The sequence below is a fragment of the Miniopterus schreibersii genome, assembly GCF_964146895.1.
Source record: "Miniopterus schreibersii genome assembly, chromosome: 13".
In the NCBI taxonomy this organism is placed as follows: domain Eukaryota; kingdom Metazoa; phylum Chordata; class Mammalia; order Chiroptera; family Miniopteridae; genus Miniopterus; species Miniopterus schreibersii.
Window position 1 is genome coordinate 6,018,231 of NC_138113.1, and position 27,820 is coordinate 6,046,050.

General features: G+C 35.7%; 1 protein-coding gene across 4 annotated transcripts; it reads left to right on the top strand.

The window, feature by feature from the left end:
- The first annotated feature begins 329 nt into the window (after positions 1 to 329).
- On the top strand, positions 330 to 27,129 carry GEN1 (GEN1 Holliday junction 5' flap endonuclease). 4 transcript variants are annotated; one of them, XM_081156664.1, is made up of 14 exons: positions 330 to 401; positions 5,926 to 6,129; positions 6,804 to 6,990; positions 10,631 to 10,807; positions 11,983 to 12,093; positions 14,524 to 14,597; positions 17,138 to 17,226; positions 18,702 to 18,852; positions 19,147 to 19,183; positions 19,268 to 19,348; positions 20,214 to 20,344; positions 22,007 to 22,068; positions 24,213 to 24,353; positions 24,883 to 27,129. In XM_081156664.1, the coding sequence occupies exons 2-14, from the start codon at positions 5,969 to 5,971 to the stop codon at positions 26,196 to 26,198; spliced, it is 2,718 nt and encodes a 905-aa protein (XP_081012790.1). In that variant the 5' UTR covers positions 330 to 401; positions 5,926 to 5,968; the 3' UTR covers positions 26,199 to 27,129. The 4 variants fall into 4 exon arrangements, with proteins under 4 accessions (XP_081012790.1, XP_081012789.1, XP_081012788.1 ...); XM_081156663.1 differs by having other exon boundaries at positions 334 to 421; XM_081156662.1 differs by lacking the exon at positions 330 to 401 and adding an exon at positions 5,435 to 5,521.
- The last annotated feature ends 691 nt before the right edge of the window (positions 27,130 to 27,820 follow it).

Below are 27,820 nucleotides of genomic sequence, written 5' to 3' on the forward strand. Positions count from 1 at the left end.
GTCCGAGGGAGGGGCCGGAAGTGCCCCCGGGAGGGCGGGCGAGGCTGGTAAAAGCCGGGGTTTGCCGGCGGCCGGACGCTGGGTGGTGTGCAGGGGGGCTGCTGATTTGCCTCAGTGAAAGGGAAGATTCCTCGGAGGCCCCAGCAACAGCTCTACGCATGCGTACGGCGGCCGGCTGGGAGCTTGCGGCCGGGTCTGGACGGGACTGCACTTCCCGGAAGGGGCGGGACCGCGTGCGGGAAGGCGCGGGATTTGAAGGGCCCGCGGAGCCTTCCGGGTCCGGGTCCGGGCCTGAGCCCTGCACTGGGCTTGGGAAAGGAAAGAGGCCGTTTTCATTTCCCTTTTATTTCCTTGCACTTTTGTGGAGACGATTAAAGTCAGGAACCTGGAAGCAGCGATAGGTAGGATTCAGGCCAAGCAGGTAAATGACGGAGGGGCGTCCTCCAAAACCGAGGAGACGGGGTGTCCGGGTGAGTCCCGCGGCCCCGCCCGCTCCTTCCCCGGCGTCCCCTGAAGCGAGGGTGGGGGGAGAGCTCCGTGTCCGCGTCGCCGTCGCGCCCGCCCCTTCTCCGGAGACGCGGAGAGCGGTGGGGAAGCCGCCTCCGCCCCCGCCCCGCTGCGGGAGCCGCGTCCCCCGCCCCGCGCCGACCCGCGGGGGGAACCCGGCGTCCGGCCGCCGCGCGCTCAGCCGACCCTGCCGCGGCCGCCGCTCGCGAGGGTCCTTCCCCGCGCCTCGTGGGGCGGACTCCCGCGCGCGAGCCTACCCGTCCCCGATGTTGCTCTTTTTCGGTGTTACGTGCTGTGTTGAAAATAATTTCCGTGGTAGCAGTTCCCTGAAGGCATTATGGTTGCGCATTAACGGCCGTTCTCCCCCCGCGCGACGCCCCCCCCTCGGTCAATACCGGGACTAATGCCCGCTCGGCGCCTGGACTTGGCCGCGCGCTCTTCTCCCCCGGCCTCGACCTGCTGAAGCCTTTGCTCAGCTCCTCGGGCGACGTGCTGATCCCGCCAATCCATCTTCCTACCTTCTTTTCAGATGGGGAAAAAGTGGCATTTACCGCTCCCCCAGCCCACCCCCAAGTAAATTCATGTCACGCATCTAGTGGTGAAATTCCTTCCATCCAAGTCACCCTTTTACTTCCAAAGATAATCAAATACATATCGTATATCTGTTATGGCCCTCGCCTTGATACAGTAAGTGTGACATAGTCTAAATAGGCTGAAACTCTGTGACATCCAGCTGAAGTGGGCCCTGTTGGTAAACAAGGGGAAACTCGGCAGGAGGGGTCTGCCTAGATGTCACTTCCCCCATGCCCTGGAGCTGGTAAGGTGCCTCTTCTGTATGCTCGGGTAGATCACTCCTCACCTCTGTGCCTGTACTCGCACGCTGTTATAATTCTGTTTATCGCTTGTCTCATTTCCTCTACTAAGGTCCTTAAATGCAGGGCTTGCTCTTTCATTATTGTATCTCCAGCACCTAAAAGAATTTCTGCTAAAGAGTAGGCATTTAATAAATATTAATTTATAACAAAGTTAAGCCCGGGTTATATTATGCCTCAAAGTTTAAGCTAAATTCATATGAAAATAAAACTGATGAAATAATGTAAAAACAGCATTAACTAGTGAAAGTATGTGGGAATTCCCATACAGTACAATTTTGTACTGAAGTAAACTTTTACAACATTTACTAATCTCTACTTTGGTCATCTAAATTGGGAATGAAGTATTTTCTGCATTGTTGGAATAAGTTTTGTAATGTTTTTGCTTAAAACTGAAATAAAATTGCAAAACGGTTGGTTTAATAAAACGTATTTTCACGTAAACCAAACCACTGACCTTTTTTTGTTTTTTAAATTTGATTCATTAGTGGAATTAGCAAGGTTCTGTGTTTTTCTCACCTCATTCAGTTTTATAATTAACCAATAAAAGGTTATTAGCTTTTAAGGAAGTTTTAGGAGCATAAATTGATTTATGGACACCATATGGTTACATCAAAGGGTTTGTTTTTGTTTTAACCTGAAGTGAATTTTAAGTACTTTCTTTAACCTAGAAACTCATGTTTTTTCTTCCAAGCAAGAATATCTGAAATAGAGTGATTGGGGGTTTTTTTGTTTGATTTTTTTAGTACCAAGCTACTAAAATTGGTCATGAAATTCAAAGGATATCAGAATCTTGTAATTTGTCTTGTTAATACCCTTCACTTTGGAGATCAGTTAAATGTCTTCCCAAGATTATACAGCTAGTCGCTGTTGTATCCAAAACCAAAATCCTAGGCTTCCTATCCCAAGCTCAGTGCTCCTTTTACTAAACTAAATAAACTGAGGCCACCAATAAGTTATAAGTTATTTGTTATGGATTATTCTGACTTGGTTGATTCACGTAAGTAATCGTGTCACACTAATTCTTAAGAATTGTGAATATGTTAGGAGACTCTTTTTATATGTAAAATACATTGACTGCATGATCAGATTGGCATCAATAAAGGTATAACATAATGAAAGATATGGGTAGAGACCAAATCTCACACCACAAAAATTTCAAACTTCACCCAATTAAAAAAACAGAAAACAAGGCAAAATTATACATAGTTTTGGATGAGTTTGATATGTGTGATGTTTTTAAGTTTTACTTAATGCTGAGCTATTTTCAAGTAATCACATCAGGTTGATCGTGACCTCATGCAAGAACTGTCTGTTCTATCTTTGAATGTAGTTGTACTTGAATATCTTAAAAGCTGTTGCATTCTGTCCCTTTTGGGAGCTTTATATGGTTTTACATTCTTGCTACTTAATGTCACTTCAGAGGAAGAACTGGTGCAAAGAAAGTGACTAGGAATAAAACAATAGAATACGGTTTGTATTAACTGCCTTCTTAAAATATGTTACGGTGTTATTTTTCATAAAATGGACATTTCACATAATTCTTATCCTTTCAAAACTATTCAAGTATTCTTTATCATTCTGCTTTTTTGAATGATTTTCATAAGGAACATAAGTGATTTTCAAAAGGAAATTAGACAACTTAAGTTTAGATCTACTGAAGATCATTCTAAAGTAGTATTTTAAAAGAATGTTCTAAACTACATTTAAATTACACACTAAATTACATTTATAACACATGTAATTCTTTTTTTTTTTTTTTTTTGCCTTTTACAACTGGCTGTAAGGTAGCACCATGTTTGAAGGAATAAATTAACTTGTGACAGAGTCTGTGTCACCTTTAAGGAAATTCAATGTCCATTACCAGAGAGATGATGATTTTAATATTTGAGGTTATTAAACAAGATCACTCTGGCTTGTATGGGAGAACATTACTTTTTAATTTGACCCACTTAATATTTAGGCAAGAAATGACCCATCTAAAGATTTCAGTTTATTTTCCCAACCCTTTATAGATAGGACCACATTTTCTAACCTTTTTTTTAATTTGAAAAGTAATGCATGCATGTGGTTATTTAAAACAATAAAAAACACAAAGGAATATACTTTAAAGAGTAATTCTTCTCATCCCTCATCTTCAGTCATCCTAATATATAATCTATTTTGTACCTCTTTACGCATTCATTGGTTGATTCCTATATGCACCTTGCCCAGAGATCGAACCTGCAACCTTGGTGTTTGGGGACAATGCTCTAACCAACTGCACTACCCAACCAGGGCCAGTATGTATAGATCTTTATAATTTTTATTTGCTGCATCACCTATTCCACTGTTTCAGTATACCATAGTTTACTTAGAGATGTATCCTTTATTGATGGGCATTTGTTTTTCCCCAGTGTCTTACTATATTATAAACATGCTGCGGTGGCCCTGGCCAGGTGGCTCAGTTGGTTGGAGCTTTGTCCTGTACACCAAAGGGTCGTGGGCTCGATTCCCGGTCAGGGCACATATTTAGGTGGTGGGTTCCATCCCCTGTTGGGGCATGTACGGGATGCAGCTGATCAATGTTTTTCTCTCTCTCCCTTACTCACTCTAAAAATCAGTAAAAATATATCCTCCAGTGAGGATTTAAAAAAAACAAAACCATGCTGCAGTGAATATCCTTGTACATAAATCTGCACACACCTAGAAGCGTATCTTAAAATAAATTCCTAGGAGAGCTATTGCTAAATCAGAAGATACCAGTATTTAAAATTTTGACAGCTAGAGTCAAGGTCTCATTAAAATAAGATCAGTTATGATAATTGTCCTCCAGAGAGAAGAATTGCATAATTTCCTTCAATAACAATTCATTCCAGTATCCAACTTGCTTCACAAATAAAAGGGAAGCAAAACTTAACAAGAGCTTCCCTCTCAAACTTTCTATTTTAAAAAAATTGTGTGTGTTCTGATGGTTAATACTTTAAAAGTCTTGCTTCCCTTCATAATAATGCCTTAGAAAATGTATGTGTTGTCACTCTTTTTCTAGAATTATGTGCAGTTTTTCACATTAACAGATGAATCCTTAACTCTGAATCTATGCTACAGTGTGCATTCAGCCAGTGGGGCTTCTTGATGTGAAATAGACAATATTAGCACTGAGCCACCATTAACTACCTAATTCTGTGTGTTTAAATCTGTGTGTTTTTCTTTGTATGTTGAAGTATCAGCAAATATTTGTGCAATTCTTCATAAAAATGCTTGTACAAAATAATACTTAGGTGGCACTGGCCACATTATAAAATTAAGATTCAGAAAAGCTCAGAGAAGATGACTGATGTAGCAACACTGCCAGCATTTATTTTCTTTTCAGCCCTGTACAATTTGAGATTGGATTTCAGTATGAACTCTGTCAAAGGAACAGACAACATAGTACTTTTTATTTAGAATGGCTTTGCATTATGGTGATAGGCTTTTGACTTAATTTTTTTTATATCAAACCTTGTGTTTTTAGAATGAAGTAAGGTCATTATTCAGAGGATGATAACCTGGATTATATTTGTATAGTCAGACTGAATCATTGCAAATGCTGCGCAATATTTTTATCAAATAACAAAGGAAAAGAAAAACATACAGATGTTTAATAAGGAAAAACTGTCCTATAGAAAGTACCAAAGAGGTTACAATAGCAGAGTTTAAGCCAGTTTTGTTTTTTAAATATCATGTACATAGAAGAGTTTAACGTTAGTTTTCTTTGGATAGTGGAACTGTAAGTGATTTAAAAATTTCTTTTTTAAAGATTTTATTTTTCTACAATGAACATGTGGGACCTTGCAATTAAAAAGCCAGTCAACGCTCTTTAAAAAGATAGTTCCATGTTCCTCTAGCTCAGATTTTCTGTCTTCATGAAAGTATTTCGTCATTAACCTATTACTGTTTTCTCCGGTGCGTCTGCTTATTTGTTTGCTTCCTTGCTTTTGTTTTTTTGTTTTTCCTGATCGTGATAGAGGCTGGTCTTCTTCCCCCTGTAGGTATGAAAACCAAGGAGTGAATTTTCAAGAAGATAAATATGATTTACAGCATCCCTGCTTTTCTACACATCTTGCATTTGTTAGCTCTTGTTATTTGCTGGAACAAAGCCAATTACCACTATTATTTTTTTGGTAATTTTTTATTCTCTAAATTTCGTGCAATATTAAGGTAACCATATGAAAAATTTTATTCTCAGCCGCTGCTAAAGAGGGTATAACAAAGGAGGAAGGAATGGGGAGGGACAAGGGGGCCACTGGGGCTTGAGTTTTATTAAATTTAAAAAATAACTTTTTCGGTACTGTAGAGAAACCTGTATTTGCTGACATCCAAATTACTTTTAATTCGTTAGTTGCATCAGCATTTTGTAGCCAGTATGTCATTTACCGCCATTTTTAATGATTTAGGTGTTCTTGGTTCGTTCCAAAAAGCTGACTAATGAAGGAAATAAGGAGAATAACCCATTTATGAATTACTCTTACCTAGCTTGTAATACATTGCTTGAATTCTTATTCTGAGCTACTGTGTCTATTAACAGTTTTTGAAAAGTGCGTTTCAAACAACAGCAGATAATACCCAGAATGGGAGTGAATGACTTGTGGCAAATTTTGGAGCCTGTTAAGCAACACGTCCACTTGAGCAGCCTTTGTGGGAAAACTATTGCTGTTGATCTGAGCCTCTGGGTATGTGAAGCACAGGCAGTCAAAAAAATGATTGGAATAGTCGAAAAGCCCCATCTCAGGTACAGTAAAAGCTCTTAGAATATAAATATGTGATTGCATAAATAGTTGATGTCTTGGCTGTGAGATCTTAAAATATTAACATGTCTAGATCTGCCATCTGTATATCGATGACTCACAAATTTGTACCTATTAACCTTCTGAGCTCCAGACTCACATACCTAGATGCCCATTTAACATATCTACTTGCATGCTTGGATGACTGTAAACCAGAAATTTGGGAGCCATTCTCTTCCTGTTTTACCTCGCCCCATGTCCAATCCATCAGGAAGTCTTTCCAGTTATATTTCCAAAATAAACTTTTGTGTTTGTCCATAAACAACTCAATGTCCAGAGGCACCACCTCAGTGTATGCCAAGGTCATCTCTACCTGTACTGCTGAAAGACATCTTCACTGGCTTCCTTCCCTCAGCTCTTAGCTGCCGCCTCCTCCTCCAGACCATTTTCCACATAGCAATTAACATAATCATAAATCTCCCTTGCTTAAAAACATTTAAAAAGCAAAGAAACATTCAGTGATTTCTCAGTCCAGTGAAGATAAAATATAAATAAAATGTCATTGCATGTAACCTTTTAGGTACTAGTCTGATGTTCTTGCCATCAGTGTCATACTGCTGTAATTGACTTTTGCTATCAATATATGATGATTAACATATTACTAATTTTTATATTTTAGGAACTTATTTTTTCGTATCTCACATTTAACACTAATGGATGTAAAACTGGTATTCGTTATAGAAGGGGAACCCCCAAAGCTGAAAGCTGATGTCATAAACAGAAGGAATCAGACTCGGTATGGGTCTTCTGGAAAAACTTGGTCTCAGACAACAGGGAGATCACATTTTAAATCAGTGTTAAGAGAGGTGAGCATTTGAATCGGATTTAATAATTCCGATTTCAATTAGAACATTTTACCCTGGTAAAGATTGTTATACAATTACCTTTAATACTCACTAACCTTATTGTATAAAGAAAGCCAGTGTAGATGGAGAAGAGAGGTTATACTTGGGGGTGAAACTGACCCAAGTTCAAGTTCTGGCTCTGGCATGTTGAAACTCTAAGGTGTTCTGCAAGTTTTTAATTTATATCTGCCTCATTTCCTATTTTATGAAATAGAGGGTAGTAATACTTTGTAGGGATGTGGTGAAAATTAGAGAAACTATCTAATATCTAAAGCAACAAGTATATAGTAGGGACTTGATACATGTTACCTTTTATGGCATCTTTACCACTTAAAGAATTCCCAGAACAGAGATCTTATTAATTCATGTTTCACTCATTCAGGACTGATGATAGGTCATATATTGAATACAACATACTTGGCTTTCCTTGGGGCTTTGTAAGTTTTAAAAGTACTTATATTTAAATACATATTACTTACAAAATGTTATGTATTTTTATAAAAGTTAAGAAATCCATAAAATAAAATATATTATTAAAACAATAGGAAGATACTATTTTGGTTTTTTTCAAATGTATATGTTTTTAAAACTTGCCATAATAGTGCATAAATAATTTTTTGTTGTTTTTTAATTTTCACCTGAGGATATTTTTTCATTGATTTTTAGAGAGAGTGGAAGGGAGGGAGGGGAGGAGAGAGAGAGAGAAACATCTGTGTGAGAGAGACACAACGATTGGTTGCCTCCAGCGTGCTCCACCAGCTGGTACACAGGCTGATACTCTAACCACTGAGCCATACAGGCCAGGGCCATAAATAATTTTTATCTTGGACTTTTCACTTAACATATTGTATCCATATTTCCCTCTTGCCACACTCTCTTATAATGGTTATGCAACATGTGTGAGGCTATGAAATCATTCCCCAGGATTGTATATTTGTTTACTTCTCAGCTCTTCCATTATATGTGAAATTACGATGAACATTTTTGGTGTATGTAGCCTTTTCTTATGATTTGGGATTTTAAGATAAATTACCCAAAGTGGGATAGATAGACCAAAGCTTAGGATAAGCAATTTCAGTGCACCCATAAGAACACTGAATGATAGGAGATTTATCTTTGTATTATTTAGTGTTCAAAATCAAAGATATGTCTTTGCTTATGTAATACATATAAATACATAAATTCATGTTTAATATGTATTGGTCTTTTAATGGTGAGGTTAAACACTTAACCTAGTTTTAGTCCCTCAATGGATAAAGTCCATCATGTCTTTGTCCCACTTATCTCTTGAGGTTTTAATTCTTCTTCGTTGTTCAAGTTCTTTATGTGTTGAGGATATAAACTTTTTATCATATTTGCTGTTAATTCATGTCCCTGTTTTTCTTTTCAATTATGGTTAAAATTGTTATTTCTTTGAAAAGGCATTGCATAAATTAGTAATCATTTTCTCCTGAAATTCTATTTTTTATTCCTAGGTGGTTTTTAAAAAAAATAGTTTTTAATTAGCGACTGTTCCACTTTAATGACTATCGATAGTTGAAGAAAATATCTGTACTGGATTCTAATTATTCTATAATCAGTTCCTGAAAATAACCATGGTCCACATACTTAGAGCATTATATACCCCGTATAAAGCAAAATGATGTCCATCTCTTTTTGAGAAAATTCCTCTATTCTTTATTGCAGTAATTGTGGTATTCTTAGACATTTTGTTAAGCCCTCCTTCCTCCTAATCCACTGCCAACTGATAGGTATAAGCATGAAAAGTACAAATTAGCCTCCTAACACCACATCCACCCTACATGACAGACTGAGGGTAGGGAAATTTACAACCAACCTCATCACAAATTCTAAGCTGGTTTTTGAAAAGAGTTGGAATGACATACGGCACAGGAATCTGAATAAATTTTAAACTCTTGTTTATTATGAAAGGATACTTCTTATCTAGAGGAAGGTCATAGCAACTAGGGTTTTGCAATAAAACAGTACCCGTAACAAAACTGTCTCCTGAAAAGTACCCTCTTTGTCAACATAGTACTTTGTCTTTTTGAACCTTGTCCACCTTGGGCAACATCTCGCAGAGATTTTTCTTGTGTAATACAGCATGCAAGCAATTGATCAGTTAAAGCAGCAGGGATGATATTTGATCTGTCTGTCTCTTCAAGCTACAGTGGCCTCGATTCTTGACCATACCCAATCTTCCCCGGTGATAGAATTTGAGAACTACACATAACAAGAAAAAATACACTAGGACATAAGACTATACTATATGCTGCCTAGTTGGGTTAAATTCATAATCCAGAGAAAACTCACAGGATTATTTATGCATCAGCAAATTGATAGGAACACTGTGCGCAGACATTTGACTTCCTAGGAACATCAACTGACCCCTCTGGTTTCCCGCCATCTGGAGCTTCATTATCTGGAAGAAATGGTATGAGGAAGAGAAGTTCAAGCCTCAAGCCACATTGTTTGGTAGCATCTTTAGAAGAACTCACATTAGGTTGACAGCATCATGTGAGAAGGATTTCTGTAGTTTTACAGATGTAAATCTTAATGTGATTAATTATTAATAATTTACATATATTTCCAGAATCTTGAGATACCACTGATCAAAATAATGAACACAGACTATTTATTACTTTTTTCTTACTATCTTCTGGAGATACTTTTTCCATTGCTTTTCAGAGACAGTGGAAGGGGAGGGAGAGAAACATCGATGTGAGAGAGACACACTGATTGGTTGCCTCCCGCATGCACCCTGACCAGGGCCAGGATAGAGCCTTCAGCCAAGTACGTGCCCTTGGCTGGAATCGAACCTGGGACACTGTAGTCTGTAGCCGATGCTCTAACTTAGCCAAACTGGCTAGGGCTTTATTACTTTTTAAAAAGTAATTTTTACATTAATTTTTAAAATTGAATATGGATTATGTAATGAACATTAAAAATGTTTAATTTTTTATTACAGAAAATTTTAAAACAATGCAAAAGTAACCCATCAATTTTTTTTCAAATATGTTTTTTTTAAATTGATTTCAGAGAGAGGAAGGGAGAGGGACGGGGAGAGAGAGAAACATCAATGATGAGAGACAGTCATTGATCGGCGGCCTCCTGCATGCCCAGCCCACAACCTGGGAATGTACCTGGACCAGGAATCGAACTGTAACTTCCTCGTTCATAGGTCTACACTCAACCACTAGGCCACACTGGCTGGGTCCCATCATCAGGCTTACACAGTAATTAGCTCTTGGCCAATATTCTTTCATCTATCCCCCCACTCCCTTAATTTCCTGTTTTCTTGAAGCAAATCCCAGATATAATATTTTTTCACTCTCAATATTTTAGTACCTTTGTCTGAAAAATAAAGACTGTTAAAACATAAATAAAAGCAATCACAATAAAATTACCACATCTAAAAGCTCAGCAGTCATTCTTTAATGTCATAAAATATTCAGTGTTCAAATTTCCAATTGTTTCTTAAGTATCATAATTTGTAAAACACCTAAATAGGTACTGTTAACATTTGTAATATAAGAAAGTAAATGAAAAAATTAACAATAAGAATGTTCTTAGATTTCTTGCATCTATTTTTTCTTTTCAGTGTGTTGAATTGCTGGAATGCCTAGGAATTCCCTGGGTCCAAGCTGCTGGGGAAGCTGAAGCCATGTGTGCTTACCTCAATGCCAGTGGTTATGTGGATGGCTGCCTCACCAATGATGGAGATGCTTTCCTTTACGGCGCCCAGACTGTTTATAGGAATTTCACTATGAATACCAAGGTATTTTTTTTCTTTCTCTTTTCAGCATTTACAAACTGATTTTTTAAAGGGATTATTAAATGATTAAATGGGAGGAAAAAAGTATGTAAAATGCTTACTATAATTCCTGGAACATAACAATGGCTAAATAAAATGCTTATTAATGTTATTAAATATCATTGCCACATAGTTCATTCTCTTTGAAATGTGGATTTCTTGCCTAAGGGCTTCACTTGTTTCACATGCTTTAATTCTAAATTAGTTTGAACAGTATATTATAAAATTGCATGTGAAATCTATTGCTTTGACCCAGAATTTCTATTAGTAATTTATCCTCAAAAACACCTCCAAATACGCAAAGAGAGATATACAAGGATGTTATTTGCAGCATTGTGAGTAGTTCCAAAAAGTTGGCAAACAACCCAAATGCCCACTGACAGGGAATAGTTAAATACAGCCATGGCTCTCAGCTAGGGAGGTACTAGTAGGGGACATTTTGGTTGTAACTATTCCAGGTGGGCAAGGGAGGCTGTAGACATTTGGCAGACTGGAGCCAGAACAGCTAAACCTCTTGCCAGAGAATTCTGTTATCTCTCCAAAAATGCTAATAGTGCCCCATTGAGAAGCACTGCCTCAGAGTTGATACAGTGTAAGAATAAGCAGTTATCAAAACGGTACGTAGTATTAACATTAAAGACACACAGATATGTTAGTGGGTAAGAAATGTTGCGAAATAGTTTTCTTATATAATCCTGTTTTTACTTAAAATATAGTTAATAAATATTTGTATACGTGTTAAAGAAAAGGTATTTGGGAAGAATATACACTACACTGTTAATAATGTTAACTTTAGAAGATGCAGTTGTGCACATGGCTTCAGCTTCCCCAGCAGCTTCAGTAATATGCATTTTACAGTGTTTAATTTTGTAAGAAGGAAATCTACTTTTGTATACATAAAGCAATAAAAAGGAAAAAGTTGGATAATGAAATGTTTAGCCATTTTTGAAACTGTGGCTTTATTTCTAGGTATTGAAGTGTTGGATTCTGTGACGATTCTGGTGATCAGGACAATTTTCCTATTTAAACTTTTAGGGATAATTAAACATTTAGAGACACCTTTGGCACATGTTTGGTAATGCTGTTCAGTGTATAAATGCTTACTCTTCAGAGATTAAGTAAACGTATACCTCCTATAGGACCCGCATGTTGACTCTTACACAGCGTCATCCATCAAGAATGAGCTGGGCTTGGATAGAGAGGCGCTGGTCGGCCTGGCAGTGCTGCTGGGCTGCGACTATCTCCCGAAGGTGCGCTGAGGTTGCTGTGTTTGCTCATCAGTCACAGTGGGGGGGTTATTCCATGTGACCTGCGTAAGCATGAATACGATGTGGCTGTGTGATTAGGGATCTAATTTAGAATACCATTTCAGGCATAGGGAACTGTTCCTTAACTAAAATAATCAGCATTTCTAGCAGCATTAAAAAGCAGGCTCTCTGTGACACTGAAGGCTGTAAACAAGAATAGAATAATAACTGCTATCACAGCTCAGATCTCCTAAACTGTTGCTCTAGATTAAGAGATTCACATTCTAGTTCAAATACCCTTGTAAAGAGATAGAGGAATTACTCTTGTATCACACCATTGTTAGTTTCTGTCACTGTTTTATCTTTTATTTGGTTTTCAGTCTTTAGCTTTCCTGCTGTGCACATGCTCAGTGTTGTTATTACTGTTGCTAGGCTACATGATTATTGGGGTAAGCCATTCATCCTTCCATGCCCCATAGCATCGCATTGAATTTTGTTCAGAAACCTTGTATTTATATCTTAAGATGCACAATAGAGTACTCTGGAACAAATAGGCATAATAAGTGAGTGATGAATTAAGAATTACAAGGGTAAATACCATATTTAAAAATATAAAATAACTTGTATTATAACTCTTATTGTTTAGTCCCATTATGTCCCTACTGATCATCTCTTCTAGATGAACCCTCATTATACTGTACGCTGTACTCTATCCCTACATCTAGAGAAGGAGCACACATAATTTATTTTAGTGAGAGCTTGGGAGAGAGGAAAAAATAGCAGGGAAATCAAATTATTAACCCTAATTTCTGATTTATGTCATCAGTGACCAGACATAGAAATCACCTTTTTTTTTTTAACTAATAAGTAAAGGAAGCAGGAGGAATGAAACTTTTAAATAACACAAAAAATAATTATTTTATTATAATTGTAATTCTGAAATAGAAAATGTCTATTTCCCTTACGTAATTATTATACCATGAAGACTAGAAACAGCCCAATATTGAATGTAAGAAAAAAAATGCAAACTCACAGAAACCACCCTTAGCTACAGTGGTGTTACATTATGCATTACCTTTAGCTGTTTTGAACATTTGTATCCTTCATAACCAAAACTGCCATCAAGTACTAACCATCTGTTACTGATCCCCACATGCCCCCATCATTGTCCCCAAAACCTCCATCACTCTCACCAAAAACCCTCTATCGAAGCCTCTCAGGCCCCAAAATCTCAAATCAAGTTCCAGTTCATTGTCAACTGCTGTTAAGCTGCATCTGAGGACCCCCTCTATTTCTGGTCTCCATCCCTAAGATCACCTTTTCTAAGGACTGTTCTTTTTTCAGAGGTGCAATAAGGCTGCCGTTTCTGTCCAGCATGGGAAAGTTAAATTGCTCCAAAGCTGTGATTTTCAAACTTTCTAAAGTATCATAAGCCTTTTTAAAAACAGATAAGGTGAGAGTGAGCGGCTCCCTGTGGAATTTGGGTTTCCTTCTTCAGCAAAACAAGGGTCAGTTAAGGACAAGATCCCTCCTTTAAAAAAAAAAAAAAGATGCCATCTGTTTATATTGTTCTACTTAAAGATTGTTAAGACTATGTACTAACATGATTTGTCATCAAAAAATTTAGGATGTAACTAAATGCTAATATAAGAAGGGTGATATACAAAATATTTGGCAACTGGTATGCCAAAGACATAGGCCTGTGGTTGCCCTCTGTTGTGCCATGTGCTACCATTTTAGTAGCAGGATCTTGGTGGGTTGGGAAGGGGATTCAGGTTAGAGGGTTTGACAGCAGGCACTCAGGATGCTTAGGGAGTATTTTGACTCCTGTATGCCTATCACCGTGCATACTGGCTAAACAGCAGCCTTGCTTATAAGAACATACTAATAAACGTTAATAAGAACTGGAAGACTCAAACCAGAGATTGTCATGTGAATATATGTTTATTGGGTTGGAGCTTGTTTTAATTCTCTTAAGTTATTCATTTCATTGACTTGGAACTTTTGACATCTGGTCTTTAAATATTAAATGTTCATATCATTAAATGAACATGCTTTTTCCTGATTATAAATATAACATAAAATTAGGACAAATAAAAATATCCAAATAATCCACAAAGAAAGTGAATTCCCTCTAAAATTGTGTTCTTCCTTCCCCTAAAATAAACACTGTCAGTGATTTGGTGTGTAACCCTATGACTTTTCTTCATGAATTAACTGTAATTGTTACTTAACTTACAAGCTAGATCACACAGTAGGCTATTCTGGGTTTTCATCTTACAGCAATGTATCTCACACTTCTTTCCCTGTCATTGCGTAGTTACTGTAGCTGCCTCATTCCTTCAGCTGCACAATCTTCATTGAATGGACTTACTGTACTTTATTTATTTCCTAGTGATTAACATTTGAATTTCTTTTCCCGCTTCCTCAAAGGGAGTCCCTGGAGTTGGAAAAGAGAAAGCATTAAAACTTATACGGATTTTGAAAGGACAAAGTTTACTTCAGAGGTAACCAAAACTATGTTTTCTTGTGTCATTAGACTTTTATTAGTGTTGAATTAATAGTATTACAAATGTATCCTACTTTCCAAAGGCTTTTGTATTTTAAACTGATTCATAGTTTCATTTGAAATCACTTATTTTTATTTATTCTGAAGTTCTGCAAAGAAAGGATGAGAGTATACAGGAGTGGGCAAGAGTAGGTTTACCATTGTTCTTATGGCAAATAATACAATAATTAACAAATAATAGTACAAGAATAAATTCTTTGTTTGTATTCTCACAGTTGTAAACCCACCCTTGTATATCCTAAGCCATACTGTACTTTTTCAACATTGTTAGCTCACTATAAACACAAACAGTAAGATGACAAATGCTTTTATTTATAACCATGGGCATTTGTCACAGGCTATTTTAGACTATTTTACCGCCAAGTAAAATTTTATCCTTAAAATTATTTTTGATATTAAATGCTTTGGTATTGAATTTCTTTTTATAAATGAAACACCTACATTTTACAAATATTTAATAATAAGCAACACTTTGGTCAAAATTTTTACTTGACTGCCCTTTGTTCTATAACCATACATTTTGTAATTTGACTCTACTATTTAAGGATTCCAGACAATTAAGATACAGAATATATTGAAATTTACACACCATGCTATTTAGTTTTGAAAGCATGTGAATTCTATTTACTTGATGAAAGCATTGGTTTATAAAAATTAATATTAACGGTGATAAAGTAGAGTGAATCAAGGAAACCATGAGGATACTAGAGACTTAAACCAGTCTTAGCCTCCAGATAAGTTTGAGATGGTGAGTGCATGAAAGGAAACATGAGTTATAGAAATCAAAAAGGAATGACCGTGAAAACAATTTCAGATCACTGTGCTCTTCTCTATAATACTTCTCTTTCAGCAGTAAAACTATTGATCTAAGATCTCAGTTAAGTTCACTGTTATCAGCGATCACTGTGCCAAAGCAGGACAAAAAGGTATACTTTGGCATGGATGTGAGTTAAAGAATTATTTGGGAATTGTGAAAAAAAAATACAAAGAACATCCTTGGCTAACTACAAATCATTCTTATTGAGACAGTTTCAGCATATTTGTACTTTTGGCAACATTTTATTAAATGTTCTTAACATTTGAAAATAATGAAATTACATTTTTTGTTATAATTATATTGCTTTAATTTTGATCAGCTTAGACCGACTTTCCCCCTATTTATTTTTAACACTTGAAGCTCTTTTTATTTAGCCAGCAACCAGCAGCAGCTAATGCTAGTTTTTAGCAAGTTTGTACTTGGTCTTTGTAATATATGAGTTAGAAATTCCAAAAGCTAAATAATAACTCTTAGTGCAAGTTACTACATAATAAACTGAAGAGATAATTTAGCTTTTTATTAGAACTTTAACTTTTGTAAGTAGAGGAACAATTCAGAGCTTACATTTTATGATAATGTTTAACTATCCTCTTGGTGATTTTATGTTGACATGGAACTTTAGCCAAATATTAACTTTTAAAAAATGTTCATTAAACAGGTAATGTTTTTGCTCTTTGCATAAGAGATTAAGAAAATAACAATTTCAGATTATCTGGATTTTTTTAAAGAGTTCTTAACCCAGAAGCTTAATGTTTTATACTTTGCCTTTCACCCTTATTTTGATATATAGAAGTGTTCATGCACATAATTCTGTTTGTTTTATACTCTGGCATTTAGAAAAGATATCAAGCCCGGCCGGGCATGGTCAGCGGTTGAGCATCTACCTAGGATCCAGGAGATCGAGGTTCGATTCCCGGTCAGGGCACATGCCTGGGTTGCAGGCTCGATCCCCAGTCAGGGACGTGCAGGAGGCAGCCGATCAGTGACGACTTTCTCATCATTGATGTTTCTGTCTCTCTCCCCCTCCCTTCCTCTCTCTGAAATCAATAAAGATATATTTAAAAAAAATAAAAGAAATCAAAAACAGATACGTACAAATCATTGTCCCTACATGTATGCCTAAGTGAAGACTTTTTAAAAAAGGTTGGATGAATATATGAACACACACACATACTCTTTCTCTTCCTCTCCCTCTCCAACTCTCTCCTCCCCTGTTGCAATCCTTCTGTCCTTGTAGCCACATTTGAAAATTGAGGTACACTCCTGGCCAGTGTGGCTCAGTTGGTTGGGCGCTGTCCCATCCTGTTTTAATTCCCAGTCAGGACCCATGCCTGGGTTTGGGGCTGGGTCCCCTATAGGGGGCTTGCAGGAGGCAGCTGATCGATGTTCTACTCTCACAATGATGTTTCTCTCTCCTCCCTCCTTCATCTCTCTCTAAAAATCAGTAAAATAAAGTAAAAAATCTTTTAAAATTTTTAATGAGGTACATAGGGTGAGGGTTTTCCCAGGCTAGGCCAGCAACTTGATCTACCAGCAAAGGGAGAGGAAGTTGTCAGGTGGAAGGGAACAAAAACATCCTGGCATTTGAGAACATGGCATTTTGGTGGCCTTGGTTTTTTGTTTGTTTGTTTCTTTCTTTCTAAAACCATTTTCTTTTAAAGGTTTACTCAGTGGAGTGAAAAACCTGGTTGCTCTAATCAACCACCGCTCACTCCGTTACTGGCCGGTGGCTCTGTGTGCGCGCGTCCAGGTAAGCAGGCCTGGGGAATGGCACCTTGGAGCACTGGTGTCGGTACCCAGTTCTCACAGTTACCTTCCACGTTATTTCCGACTAGATTGGGAATCCTCAATCAGAAGTTGGCACATATACATAGCAGTCACTCAGTGAGTGTTAGGTGATAAATATAGGCTAAGTGCAGTTTCACACTATGAATTCAAATTACTTAGATCTCAAAATTATGTTTTTAATATAGAAATTCATTTTAAGGGAAAAAATATACTAATAGTCTTAGGGGAAAATGGAATTGGAACTATTTGTTTCTGTATCAATGATTTGCATTTATATACTTAATGGTTCTTGATTGTCTTGTACATTTTTATCTTGTGAAGATAGTGCCTTGAAACAGATTTTTAAAACATGTTCATTATTATTGAAAATAGCTTGATTTCATTAGTTTTGGTTAAAAAAAAAGATGTCATTGATATGTAGCAGATTAGAGAGGTCTTCCACTCTTAGGAGAGATTAAGAGATCATGTTAGCTCATCTTTTAAAAGAAATTCTGCTTTATCTACTTGTCTTAATATTTTTTCATTAACATTGTTACAGTATAGATGAAATCACGGAAGAAAAAAATTTTATAGATAAGATTCCATTCTGTAGTTTCTAGATACTGTATAAATGACCATTTTAGGTCATATAAATTTTGTATGCTCTTCCATATTCTCAAAACAATGTTGAACGTAGTCATACGTTCCTTTTAAAGGGAGCTAGGGGCCCACACCCATGTCACAGTAATAATTTCTTCACGTTCCAAGCATAGTCTAAAAATAGTTGTACAGGTAACAGAGCTAGACACTAGAAGAGGTAATTAACTACTGTATTCTTTTAATATTCTTATTAAGTAAAGCATTCCATGAATAACTATTAAGTAAATAATCTTCTTTTAAAAAATATTTTTATTGATTTTTTTAGAAAGGGGGAGAGAAACATCGATGTGAGAGGAAAACTGCCTCCTGCACCCCCCAGCCCCGGGCGTGTGTTCTGACTGTGAATCGATCCAGCAACCTTTTGGTGCGCAGGACGACACTGAACCAACTAAGCCTGAGCCACTCCAGCTAGGGCAATAAATAATCATTTTTAATACTAATAATTATAGCCTACTTTTCTTGCATTTAGCTCTCAAATTAACCACAAAGTTTTTCATTGTTGATTATTATGAATGTATAATTTCAAGTTACAAATTAACACTTTCAGATAGAAGAAGAATTTACAGAAACAAAAAAGTGTCATGTGGTAGTAATAGCTCAGGATATACTTTACCTTAGAATTTCTATAGTGTGTATTACTCTATTCAACCTAAATGTATTGAAACCCTTCTATAAGCTAGGCACTATGCTAGGCAGTATTCGTTTTTGAAAATTTGTATAAGGGCAAGAAAAAAAGTATATGTAGAAGATAATTCCAAAAAGCAATGAAAAGTCATACTTTTTTGTATCTCCCTAAAGGTTCATCTGAAGATCACGAAAGTAATGGATGTAAATTATGTCAAACTGATGGATATTGTGAACCACATGATTATGAATACTGTTGTCCCCGTGAGTGGCACCGAACAGAGACTGATAGGCAGCTGGCTGCAATAGAGAACAGTATTAAGAAGTAAGTTTGTTTTTTAACTCATTCTTTTCTGGCATGACCTATTTTATACACCTGTGGTTGAATTATTTTCATATAACATCCCTCCATGTCTAAATTAGTAACATTTCACAAAATCCTTTTCTTGATTCTGTTAAAAAATTAGGCCATCTGAAGAGATAGTAATTTAATAGCTATTCAAAGTAAACTTGATGACTGAAGTACTATAAAGAACATTTTTTATTAAATGAGAGGAGACTGGGTGAGATGGTTTTATAGTGCAGTTGTATTAATAACATGTATATAATTTATTTTCAGAAAAGCTTGCAGTTGTGAGGGATTCCCATTCCACGAGGTAATTAATAATTCAAGTGCGTTTATTTTAGAAGATTTTTAAAAAGATTGAAGTCTCAGCTCCTCTTTTCTTCTCTCTCGCTAGGTTATTCAGGAATTCCTTTTGAACAAAGAAAAATTGGCGAAGGCCATCAACTACCAAAGACCCGACTTATTATTGTTTCAGGTATCTGAAAATAAATTCTTTACAGTATGAAGTTGGATAGTAGGAAGATAAGAGATAATTACTTTGATCTGAGAGATTTAAAACAAACCTCTCTTGGCTGCCCATGCATTTTCCAACATTTATTTCTAGTCTTAATTTCTTTGCTACATAGTAACCATACTTTGCAGACCGTAAGACAAATTACAGTTAATGCTGTGCAGATAGATTGTGTTCAGGGGTATGTTGGGAGAGGGGCTAATGACCAGAGGATGTTAGGATTAAGCATATAGTTATGAAATGTAGTGTGGTTTACAAGGGCATTGTGATTTGTAATCAGTTACCTAAATGTAAATTTGTATAGTCTATCATTTACTGTGTGACACTGGATATGTGTTATCCTCAAAATAGAAATAATATTACTTATCTCATGAAGTCTCTATGAGCATTAAGTGAGATTATTTATATTAATCCTTAATACAGTGACTAGGGAAACAGAATGGCTCAGTAAATTATAACGACTTATTGCTTATTCCTGCCAACAATAGAAATAATAATGGTAACGAACATTTGTTGAACATTTAAAATTTGCTATTATATTTAACACATTACATGTAATATCACTTAATAATCTCTGAGCTGGGTTATATTTTACAGATGGAAAACCTGAAGCTTAGAGAGGTTAAGTATTTTACCCTGGGAAATATGTTGGCATTCAAATGGAGAGCCCTCACAATTATTATGCGGTATTACCTCCTTAGGAGGCTCATTGTTCTCTCAGGGATATTATCTTAACTAATGTTAATTCTGAAGGAAAAAATGATATCATTTGAGTGCTGTTTGTCTCCAAGGATAAGAAAACCTTGTTTTATTTTTATTATATTTACAGAGATTTACTCTTGAAAAAATGGAGTGGCCCAATCACTATGCATGTGAGAAATTGTTGGTACTTCTGACCCACTATGACATGATAGAAAGAAAACTTGGTAGAAGGAACTCTAATCAGCTACAGCCAGTTCGGTATGAATTAATTGTATGAAGAAGTTTCTGTGTTTGTATTTGCATAGCTTATCTAAAATTTTCTTCTTAATATCTTTATAATGATGGAGGAAAGGTCTACTGGAATAATAAAAGCTTAATCAGGCTTACAGTGAAGATAATGTAGTAAGTTCATGCTTTGACATACATTTCTGTTTCAAACATCTAGTAATATTAGATTATTAAAAGTAATAAATACTATAAAAAAATTTAGCCAAGCTTAATCAGATAACTACTTCAGTGGACCAGAAAAGGAAAAACAATGTAAAGTGAATAGAGGGACTGACCCAAGAATTGGTGAATCTCAGTGAAGGGTATGTGAGTGATCTTTATAGTATTCTTGCAACTTTTCTAAAGGTTTGAAACTTTCAAAATAAAAAGTTTGGGGGAAAGTATCAAAGAAAAAAAAAAACTACAAAGAAAAGACAATCAGGTAGCACACATTTTTAATAACAGTAATAGGTGCCAAAGATGATGGAACAATATTTCAGTGCTTTGAGTAGAAAGTAAGTGGCAGCCTAGACATCATTAAGACATTATTCCCTGGTTGGTGAGGCATTTTCAGACATATGCAGACTGAGAGCTTACTACTCACAGGTCCTCGTTAGAAGCACTGTTAAAGGATGCACTTCACTTGGCAAGAAGAAATGGAACCCAGAGGGAAGATGTAGATAACAAGAATAGTGGTCAGCATAAAACTGATAAGACAGCTAATGTAATAACTAACCAGAGAAATGTGTATAGAAATATCTGTGTAATGCTTGATGATTACAGTAGTATCATAAACTAAAACTTCCAGAGTATGCATGTAGACCTATAAGGGTAATCACTGAAACATTAGAAGTACAGTATCTTCCAAACCAATACTAAAACGGGAAAATAAAACTATCAAACCAAGCCTCGGCCAGGTGGTTCAGTTGGTTGGAGCATGCCGTACACCAAAAGGTTGCTGGTTTGATTCTGGTCAGGGCATATACGGGCATAACCAATTGATGTGTCTCTCTCACATCGATGTTTCTCTCCCCCCTTCCTCTCTCTCTAAAATCAATAAACATATCCTCGGGTGAGGGTTAAAAAAACCACGAAACTATCAAACCAAAAGAATATAGGAAGGGGGAAGTAGCAAAGAAAACGCTTGGTAACAGGAAATTAAAAATAAGAAATAGGAATGTGTTCTACTACGTCAGTAAGCGCAATCATTGTAAGTGGATTAACCTCATCTTTAAAAGACGCTGGATGAGTAAACAAAATTCTGCAGTATTCTGCTTAGAGGGCATGTGCGGGATATAACTATACAAAGTTAAAAAATAAAGAGATTTAAAAGATTTACCAGGCAAATTTTTACCAAGATGATGTAGCAAAATTAACAGGAACAAAATAGACTTTAAAACAAAAGTTAGCTGGAAAAGTGGTACACTGAGTAATAAAGGAAGAGTCACATAGGCTCTAATAATTATAAGTGCTATACACCAACAATAAAGTTATCTTTTGAATAAATTAGTCAAAGAATAACTACGTGGCAATTCTTTATAGTATTTTTTAAATATTATAAAAATCAATGTAAATTTAATTATTCAATCTAGAAATTGAAAACTTCCAAATAACTCATGCAATTGGACCATATTAGATGAATTTGTTTTTCAGAATTGTTAAAAACCGGATCAGAAATGGAGTTCATTGCTTTGAAATAGAATGGGAAAAGCCTGGTATGTATTCAATTTAAGCAAAATTTATAACATTTAACCAAATATGTTTAGCAGATATTTGCACATATGTAAAACATATCTATGTACATAAAAAATAAAGAAGAAACCTACACCCAGGTTTAATTTCATAGTTTCCCTGTGCTATTTAAATAGGCTTTGACTAATAGTAAAGATGAAAAACTTTAAATAATTTTATTTTAATGTCCTAAATTGACACTTCTTTTGTACTTAATGTTTAAAAAAATAATATGAGAATAGTTTGGCTTGATATTTCTCAAGAAAATACTACTACAAATGGTCTGCTCATTGGATTTCATTGTGTAGCTGGTTCTAAAGAAATCAAGGTTGGTGAATGGCACCTGGGGTTCCCTTCCTCTCCTTTTCTTACTCTTTAGTTTTCATGGAAATTTATAGTTGTCTTACTCTTATTTTTGCTAAAGACGGAATACAGTGAACTCTGATTAGCACCAAAACCAATCTGAGAAAAGCACAGATTATTTAAATAGAAACTAATCCCAGTTTCACTTCTATTTGGCATTGAGATTATATTGTGTGATTATAGGTGGATGAGTGAGAGAGTAGATTTGTCAATGAAGGTTTAAGTTGTAGGTAACTTTGAAGAATGAAATTAATAAAGAATTAGATAAACCATTCTAAGCAATAATAGGAAAATAGGAAGGTGAAGGATTTTGAAAACTGTTTAGGAACAGTCCCACCACCTGTAGTCTATTTTCAGGAAAGAAGGTGGCATTAACCCATTGTGGCTGTGCATATGTGTCTAGAACTGAGGATTGGGTGCCCACTTTCCCTTACCCTTGTGGGAGCTGTCCTTTAAGGAAGAAAATGTACCCCAAGCTAGTTTAACTGAGAAACACTTTAAATTCACCTGTTTCTATTGTTTCTACTTTAAACTCATCAACTAATATTTTCATTAGAAATTGGCTTCTCATGTACTTTTGCCCTCATTTAGGATAAATGCAAAAATCTAGTCTACTGCTTATATATCTTATTGTGAATTTTTGTGATAAACACTCTCATTTTTTATCTATCAGCAGCTTGTGAGTCCACTAAGCCTAGATATATCTTCAAGAGGTTGATAACTTAGGGAGAGTAGTTTAACTTCAGGAGAGTATAGTAGAAACCCCTTATCAGGGGTTGCATTTAACGTGGTTTTAGTTACCAGCAGTCAGTCATGGTTCAAAAATATTTAAAGGTACATAAGTTTTAAATTATGTACCTTTTTGATAAAATCTCATGATTTCCTGCTCTATCCCTTTGTCCAGCATATCCATGCTGTATATGCAACCCACCCGTTAGTCACTTACTAGCCATCTCAGTCATCAGATTGACTGTCACAGTATTGCAGTAACATTTATTTTACTTAATAATGGCCTGAAAGCACAAGACTAGTAATGCTGGCAATTTGGACATACCAAAGAGAAGCTTTAGAGTGCTTCCTTTGAGTTGAAAAGTGAGTAGACTACAATAAGATATTTTGAGAGAGAAAGGGACCACATTCACATAACTTTAATTATAATATATTGTTATAATTGTTCTATTTTATTATTAGCTATTGTTAATCTCCTACTGTGCCTGCTTATGAAACTAAACTTTACCATCAGTTTGTATGTATAGGGAAAAAACTAGTATTATGGGGTTCGATATTGTTCGTGGTTTCAGGGATCCATTGAGGGTAAAGGGACGTGAACTACTGTAATATTTTTGATGACCCTTTCAATCCTGTTCTTTTTAGAAGCCACCACTACAGAAAGTTAATATTGAAGTTTTAGTCAACTGTCTATTCCCTTTCTTTATCTGGAATTGTAACACTTATTATACTAAACTGAAGCTAACTAACCTTATCTGAACAAAGGCATTTACCCTCTAAGCTGCTCCTCCTAGCTCTGAGGCAAGGGGATTTAAAGTTCTAATTTAAGAGTGATCTCCTTTCAGCTCTTGTCAGGCAGAAGAAAATTTTGTACCGCAATTAACAGATTATTAGAATAGAGATGTTGTAAAGCAAGATTTGCAATAAATCATCCATTTGTGGATGACTTAGTTTACCTGGTAAACTTAGTTACCTGGAAAATTGAATTTTTCAAATCTGTAATTAAGGCTATTTTACTATATTTTTAATCTTTTAGAACATTATGCTATAGAAGATAAACATGGAGAATTAGTTCTACAAACAATAGAAGAAGAATCACTATTTGAAGCAGCTTTTCCAGAGATTGTTGCTGTTTACCAAAAACAAAAGTTAGAAATTAAAGAGAAGAAAAAGAAAAGTAAGTATCTCCTTTGATACCATACTGTTGTTGTTGAAGAACTGTCTGTTATATTTGAGTCTGTATTGTCTAAATTTTGCTGCAAGTTCTATGTAAGAGTAAGGCTTGTAAGCATGCTTCTTTGTGTAGACGTACTTTCTTTTAAAGCTGAAAAGCCAAGAGTAAACCATTCTCGTCTGTGTCTGATAACTTAACCAAATGTTAATAATAGTAATCATACCAACCACTTATTGAACAACTAGTATATATAACATATTTTGGATTATAAATACATTTTCTTTATTTCCCAGAACTTGGTAAGGAAAATAATTCGATCATAACATTGTTTCCAGAAGAAAATATTTTGTAATATGTTGTTAATAATTATTTTGTTATAATTACTTACAACACAGTTTCCAGGAATGCACTGAAACAAAAATGCAAAGCTTGCTTATATAGATTTCAATCTGAACTGTTTAGTTTATTTGTTTATTCAAGTTAAGTAAAAAAAAACAGGTTTTAATTGTATTGTATTATTTTTTCTTTTCAGGCATGAAAACTAAGCCTAAAGAAAACAATTTGCCACAAACAGATGACACGAGTTTTCAGTCACTCATAACTTTAAAACCCACATGTGAAGTCTCTTCTAAACAGAATTCCCAGTTAAATTTGGAAACTTTCCCTGATTCTGCATTACCCCAGGAATCTATTTCTGCATCATTGAATAGCTTGCTTTTATCTGAAGATGCTCTCTATTTGAATACACAAGAACAATTAATATCTTCAAAACCTTTGGCTATGCAGCAAATTAAAGCTGTTGGTAAAACTCTAATTTCAGAATCTAGTCAACCAAATATCTCTTCTCATAATGTCTCAGCAATTACTGATTTACACTTGAGCACCATTGATTGGGAAGGAACTTCTTTTAGTAATTCTCCAGCTATTTCAAGGAACACTTGCTCTCGTGGTTTAAAATCAGAACTTGAAACAGCCATCCCTCATGGCTTTAAACATATCCCAGGACAATTGTCATATGACTCAGAATGGTGCACCACAAACATTAATAAAGTGTTGCACTGGGATCTTCAGAAGACTAATCCTGAAGAACACCGACTTTCTGGCTTTACTGATTTACATCTGCAGGATTTGCCTTTAAAAGAACGAATACTTATAAAATCATCATGTCCTCAGGATAATGTACAACTGGATGTAGACCTGAAAACTCTATCCCTACTCACAGTAAAAGAACCTTGTAAGGCTAACAGTAGTTCTGATTGTCCATCACATTTTTCAAAGGATCTTCTAGGAACTTATTTGCAAAATGATTCTAGGGACTCTAAAGTTGTAAAAGGAGACCAGCTGTTTCAAGAAAACTGTAAAGTGAATACTTCTATACCTTCCTCTGTCAAAAACATGATGGTAAACACCTCTAATGTTAGAGTCAAGCCTCCAAATACTTCTTTACATCAGAGTAGAAAAGTTGATTTGCAAACCACTCAGAAGATTGTAATGAAGAAAAGTGTTTGCCTTGACAGATACACCTCCGATGAAGAAAGTGTCCCAGTGTTTGGGAAAGCTAAGAAAGCAACTGAAAAAGTGAAGCAGCGTTTTCAGAAGCACGAACCAGACCAATTCAAGAAAAATGATGCCAACAAATTGAGTAACCCTAAGATTCATATTAAAGAAACTGAACAGTATGTCCAGGCTTCTAAAACAGCTGGAAATGAAGACAGCTATTTCCCAGATGCAAGCAAAGGCTCTCTGAGTTTGCTGCAGTGTCGTAAGGACAAAAATGACTCTGGTACTTGTTTGGATAGCCCTCCTCCTTTAAGTCAGAGATTAAAACTGAGGTTCCAAAACGCTTGAAATGAAAGTAAAAATGTTTAAGTGTAACTTAATATTCTAGTACCATCAGCATTAGCAGAGGCAGAGGGAAGGTGTCTAGTTAATGTTTGGCAGAAAAATGTAATGTGGTTCTATATGTCGGGAGGTACTTTTACCATTTTAATCAAAATTATAATTTTAAAAAGCTACCTAAGACTTTCGTTTTAAAAGATAATCATTGTGGTGAAAACTGTATATAATGTATATATTTAAAACACACTCTTGCCATTTTTTATATCTTTATTGACTATTCTTTAGTCATAGCTTTAAAGTGTTAATATAGTACTAGAGTAGATGCTTCATGTGTCTGCTCATTTTTACTTATTTCTTGCACAAGCCTCTATTATATTTCAGCTTGTTCCCAAGAAGATAACTCTTTATAATTGCCTGTAATCTTGCAATGTCTTCTGTTGTGCCTTTTATGAGAGTTATATTTTCTTTCCATCTGAAGATACTTTTAGGATGCCCTTCAGCTTTGGTAACTCGATTCTCTCTTCTGAAGGAAAGAATGGAAAAAGAAGAAGATGCTCAGTATACATAGTAAAAGCCATGGCTGTCATGTTGCATAAACTAAGGAAAGCTGCTGTTTTACATATCCCCAGAAGTTAGCAGGGGTGCTAAATGGAAAAAGATTTGAAAAAATACAGTGTGTAATCAGAATAGAATTAGAAATTTGCTCAGGATCACTAATTAATGACAGGAGAATCAGATATCTTTCCTCTTAATTTGTTGGGATTTTTTCCATTTTCATTTTCTCCTATAGCACTTTTTTCTTTCCCTTTTGTTTTAAAAATGAATCCATATAATATTGAGTGTAACATCTCCAAATATTAAGTTGTGTATTAATTCATATATCATTAAGAAAGCCTTGAGGCAATCAGATTGGAACGGAAAAAATAAAACTATTACTATTTGCAGGTGACAAGATTTTGTATATACAAGATTCTAAGGAATCCACTAAAAACTACTAGAACTGATAAACTGAGTTCACCAAGGTTGCAGGATATAAGATCAATATACAAACATCAATTGTAGTTCTATACATCGTCAGTGAGTAATACTAAATGAAGAAAATACTGCTTACCAGAGCACTAAAAGGCATAAAGTATGTTGGAATAAAAATTTAACAAAAGAAGTACAAAATGTGTACTCTAAAAACTACAAAAGTGTTGAAAGAAAAATTTTAAAACCTCAAATAGATGGAAAGACATTCATGTTCATGGATCAGAAGACTTGATATTAAGATGGCAAACTAACATAGACTCAATGCAGTCCCCATCAATTACAGCTGATTTCTTTGCAGAAATTGACAAGCTGATTCTAAAATTCACATGGAAATTTACTGAACTCAGACTAGGCAAAGCAATCTTGGAAAAGAGAAATGGGAGAACTTGCCCTTCTCGATTCTGATTTCAAAACTTACTACAAAGTACATTAATGAAGAATTTATTGTCATGGTATGAAGGTAGCCATATGTGTGTATATGTGTGTGTGTGTGTGTGTGTGTGTGTGTATCAGTGGGATAGAATTAGGGTCTAGAAATAAACCCTCACATTTATGTTCATTTGATTTTCAACCACAGTGCCAAGACAGTTTATGTACCA

Excerpts from the sequence above, each read along its gene's own strand:
- GEN1 (XM_081156664.1), top strand. The coding sequence starts at position 5,969 with ATGGGAGTGAATGACTTGTGGCAAATTTTGGAGCCTGTTAAGCAACAC. Across the intron at positions 12,094-14,523 it reads GCTGCGACTATCTCCCGAAG|GGAGTCCCTGGAGTTGGAAA; the intron begins GTGCGCTGAGGT and ends GCTTCCTCAAAG. Across the intron at positions 20,345-22,006 it reads AATCAGCTACAGCCAGTTCG|AATTGTTAAAAACCGGATCA; the intron begins GTATGAATTAAT and ends TTTGTTTTTCAG.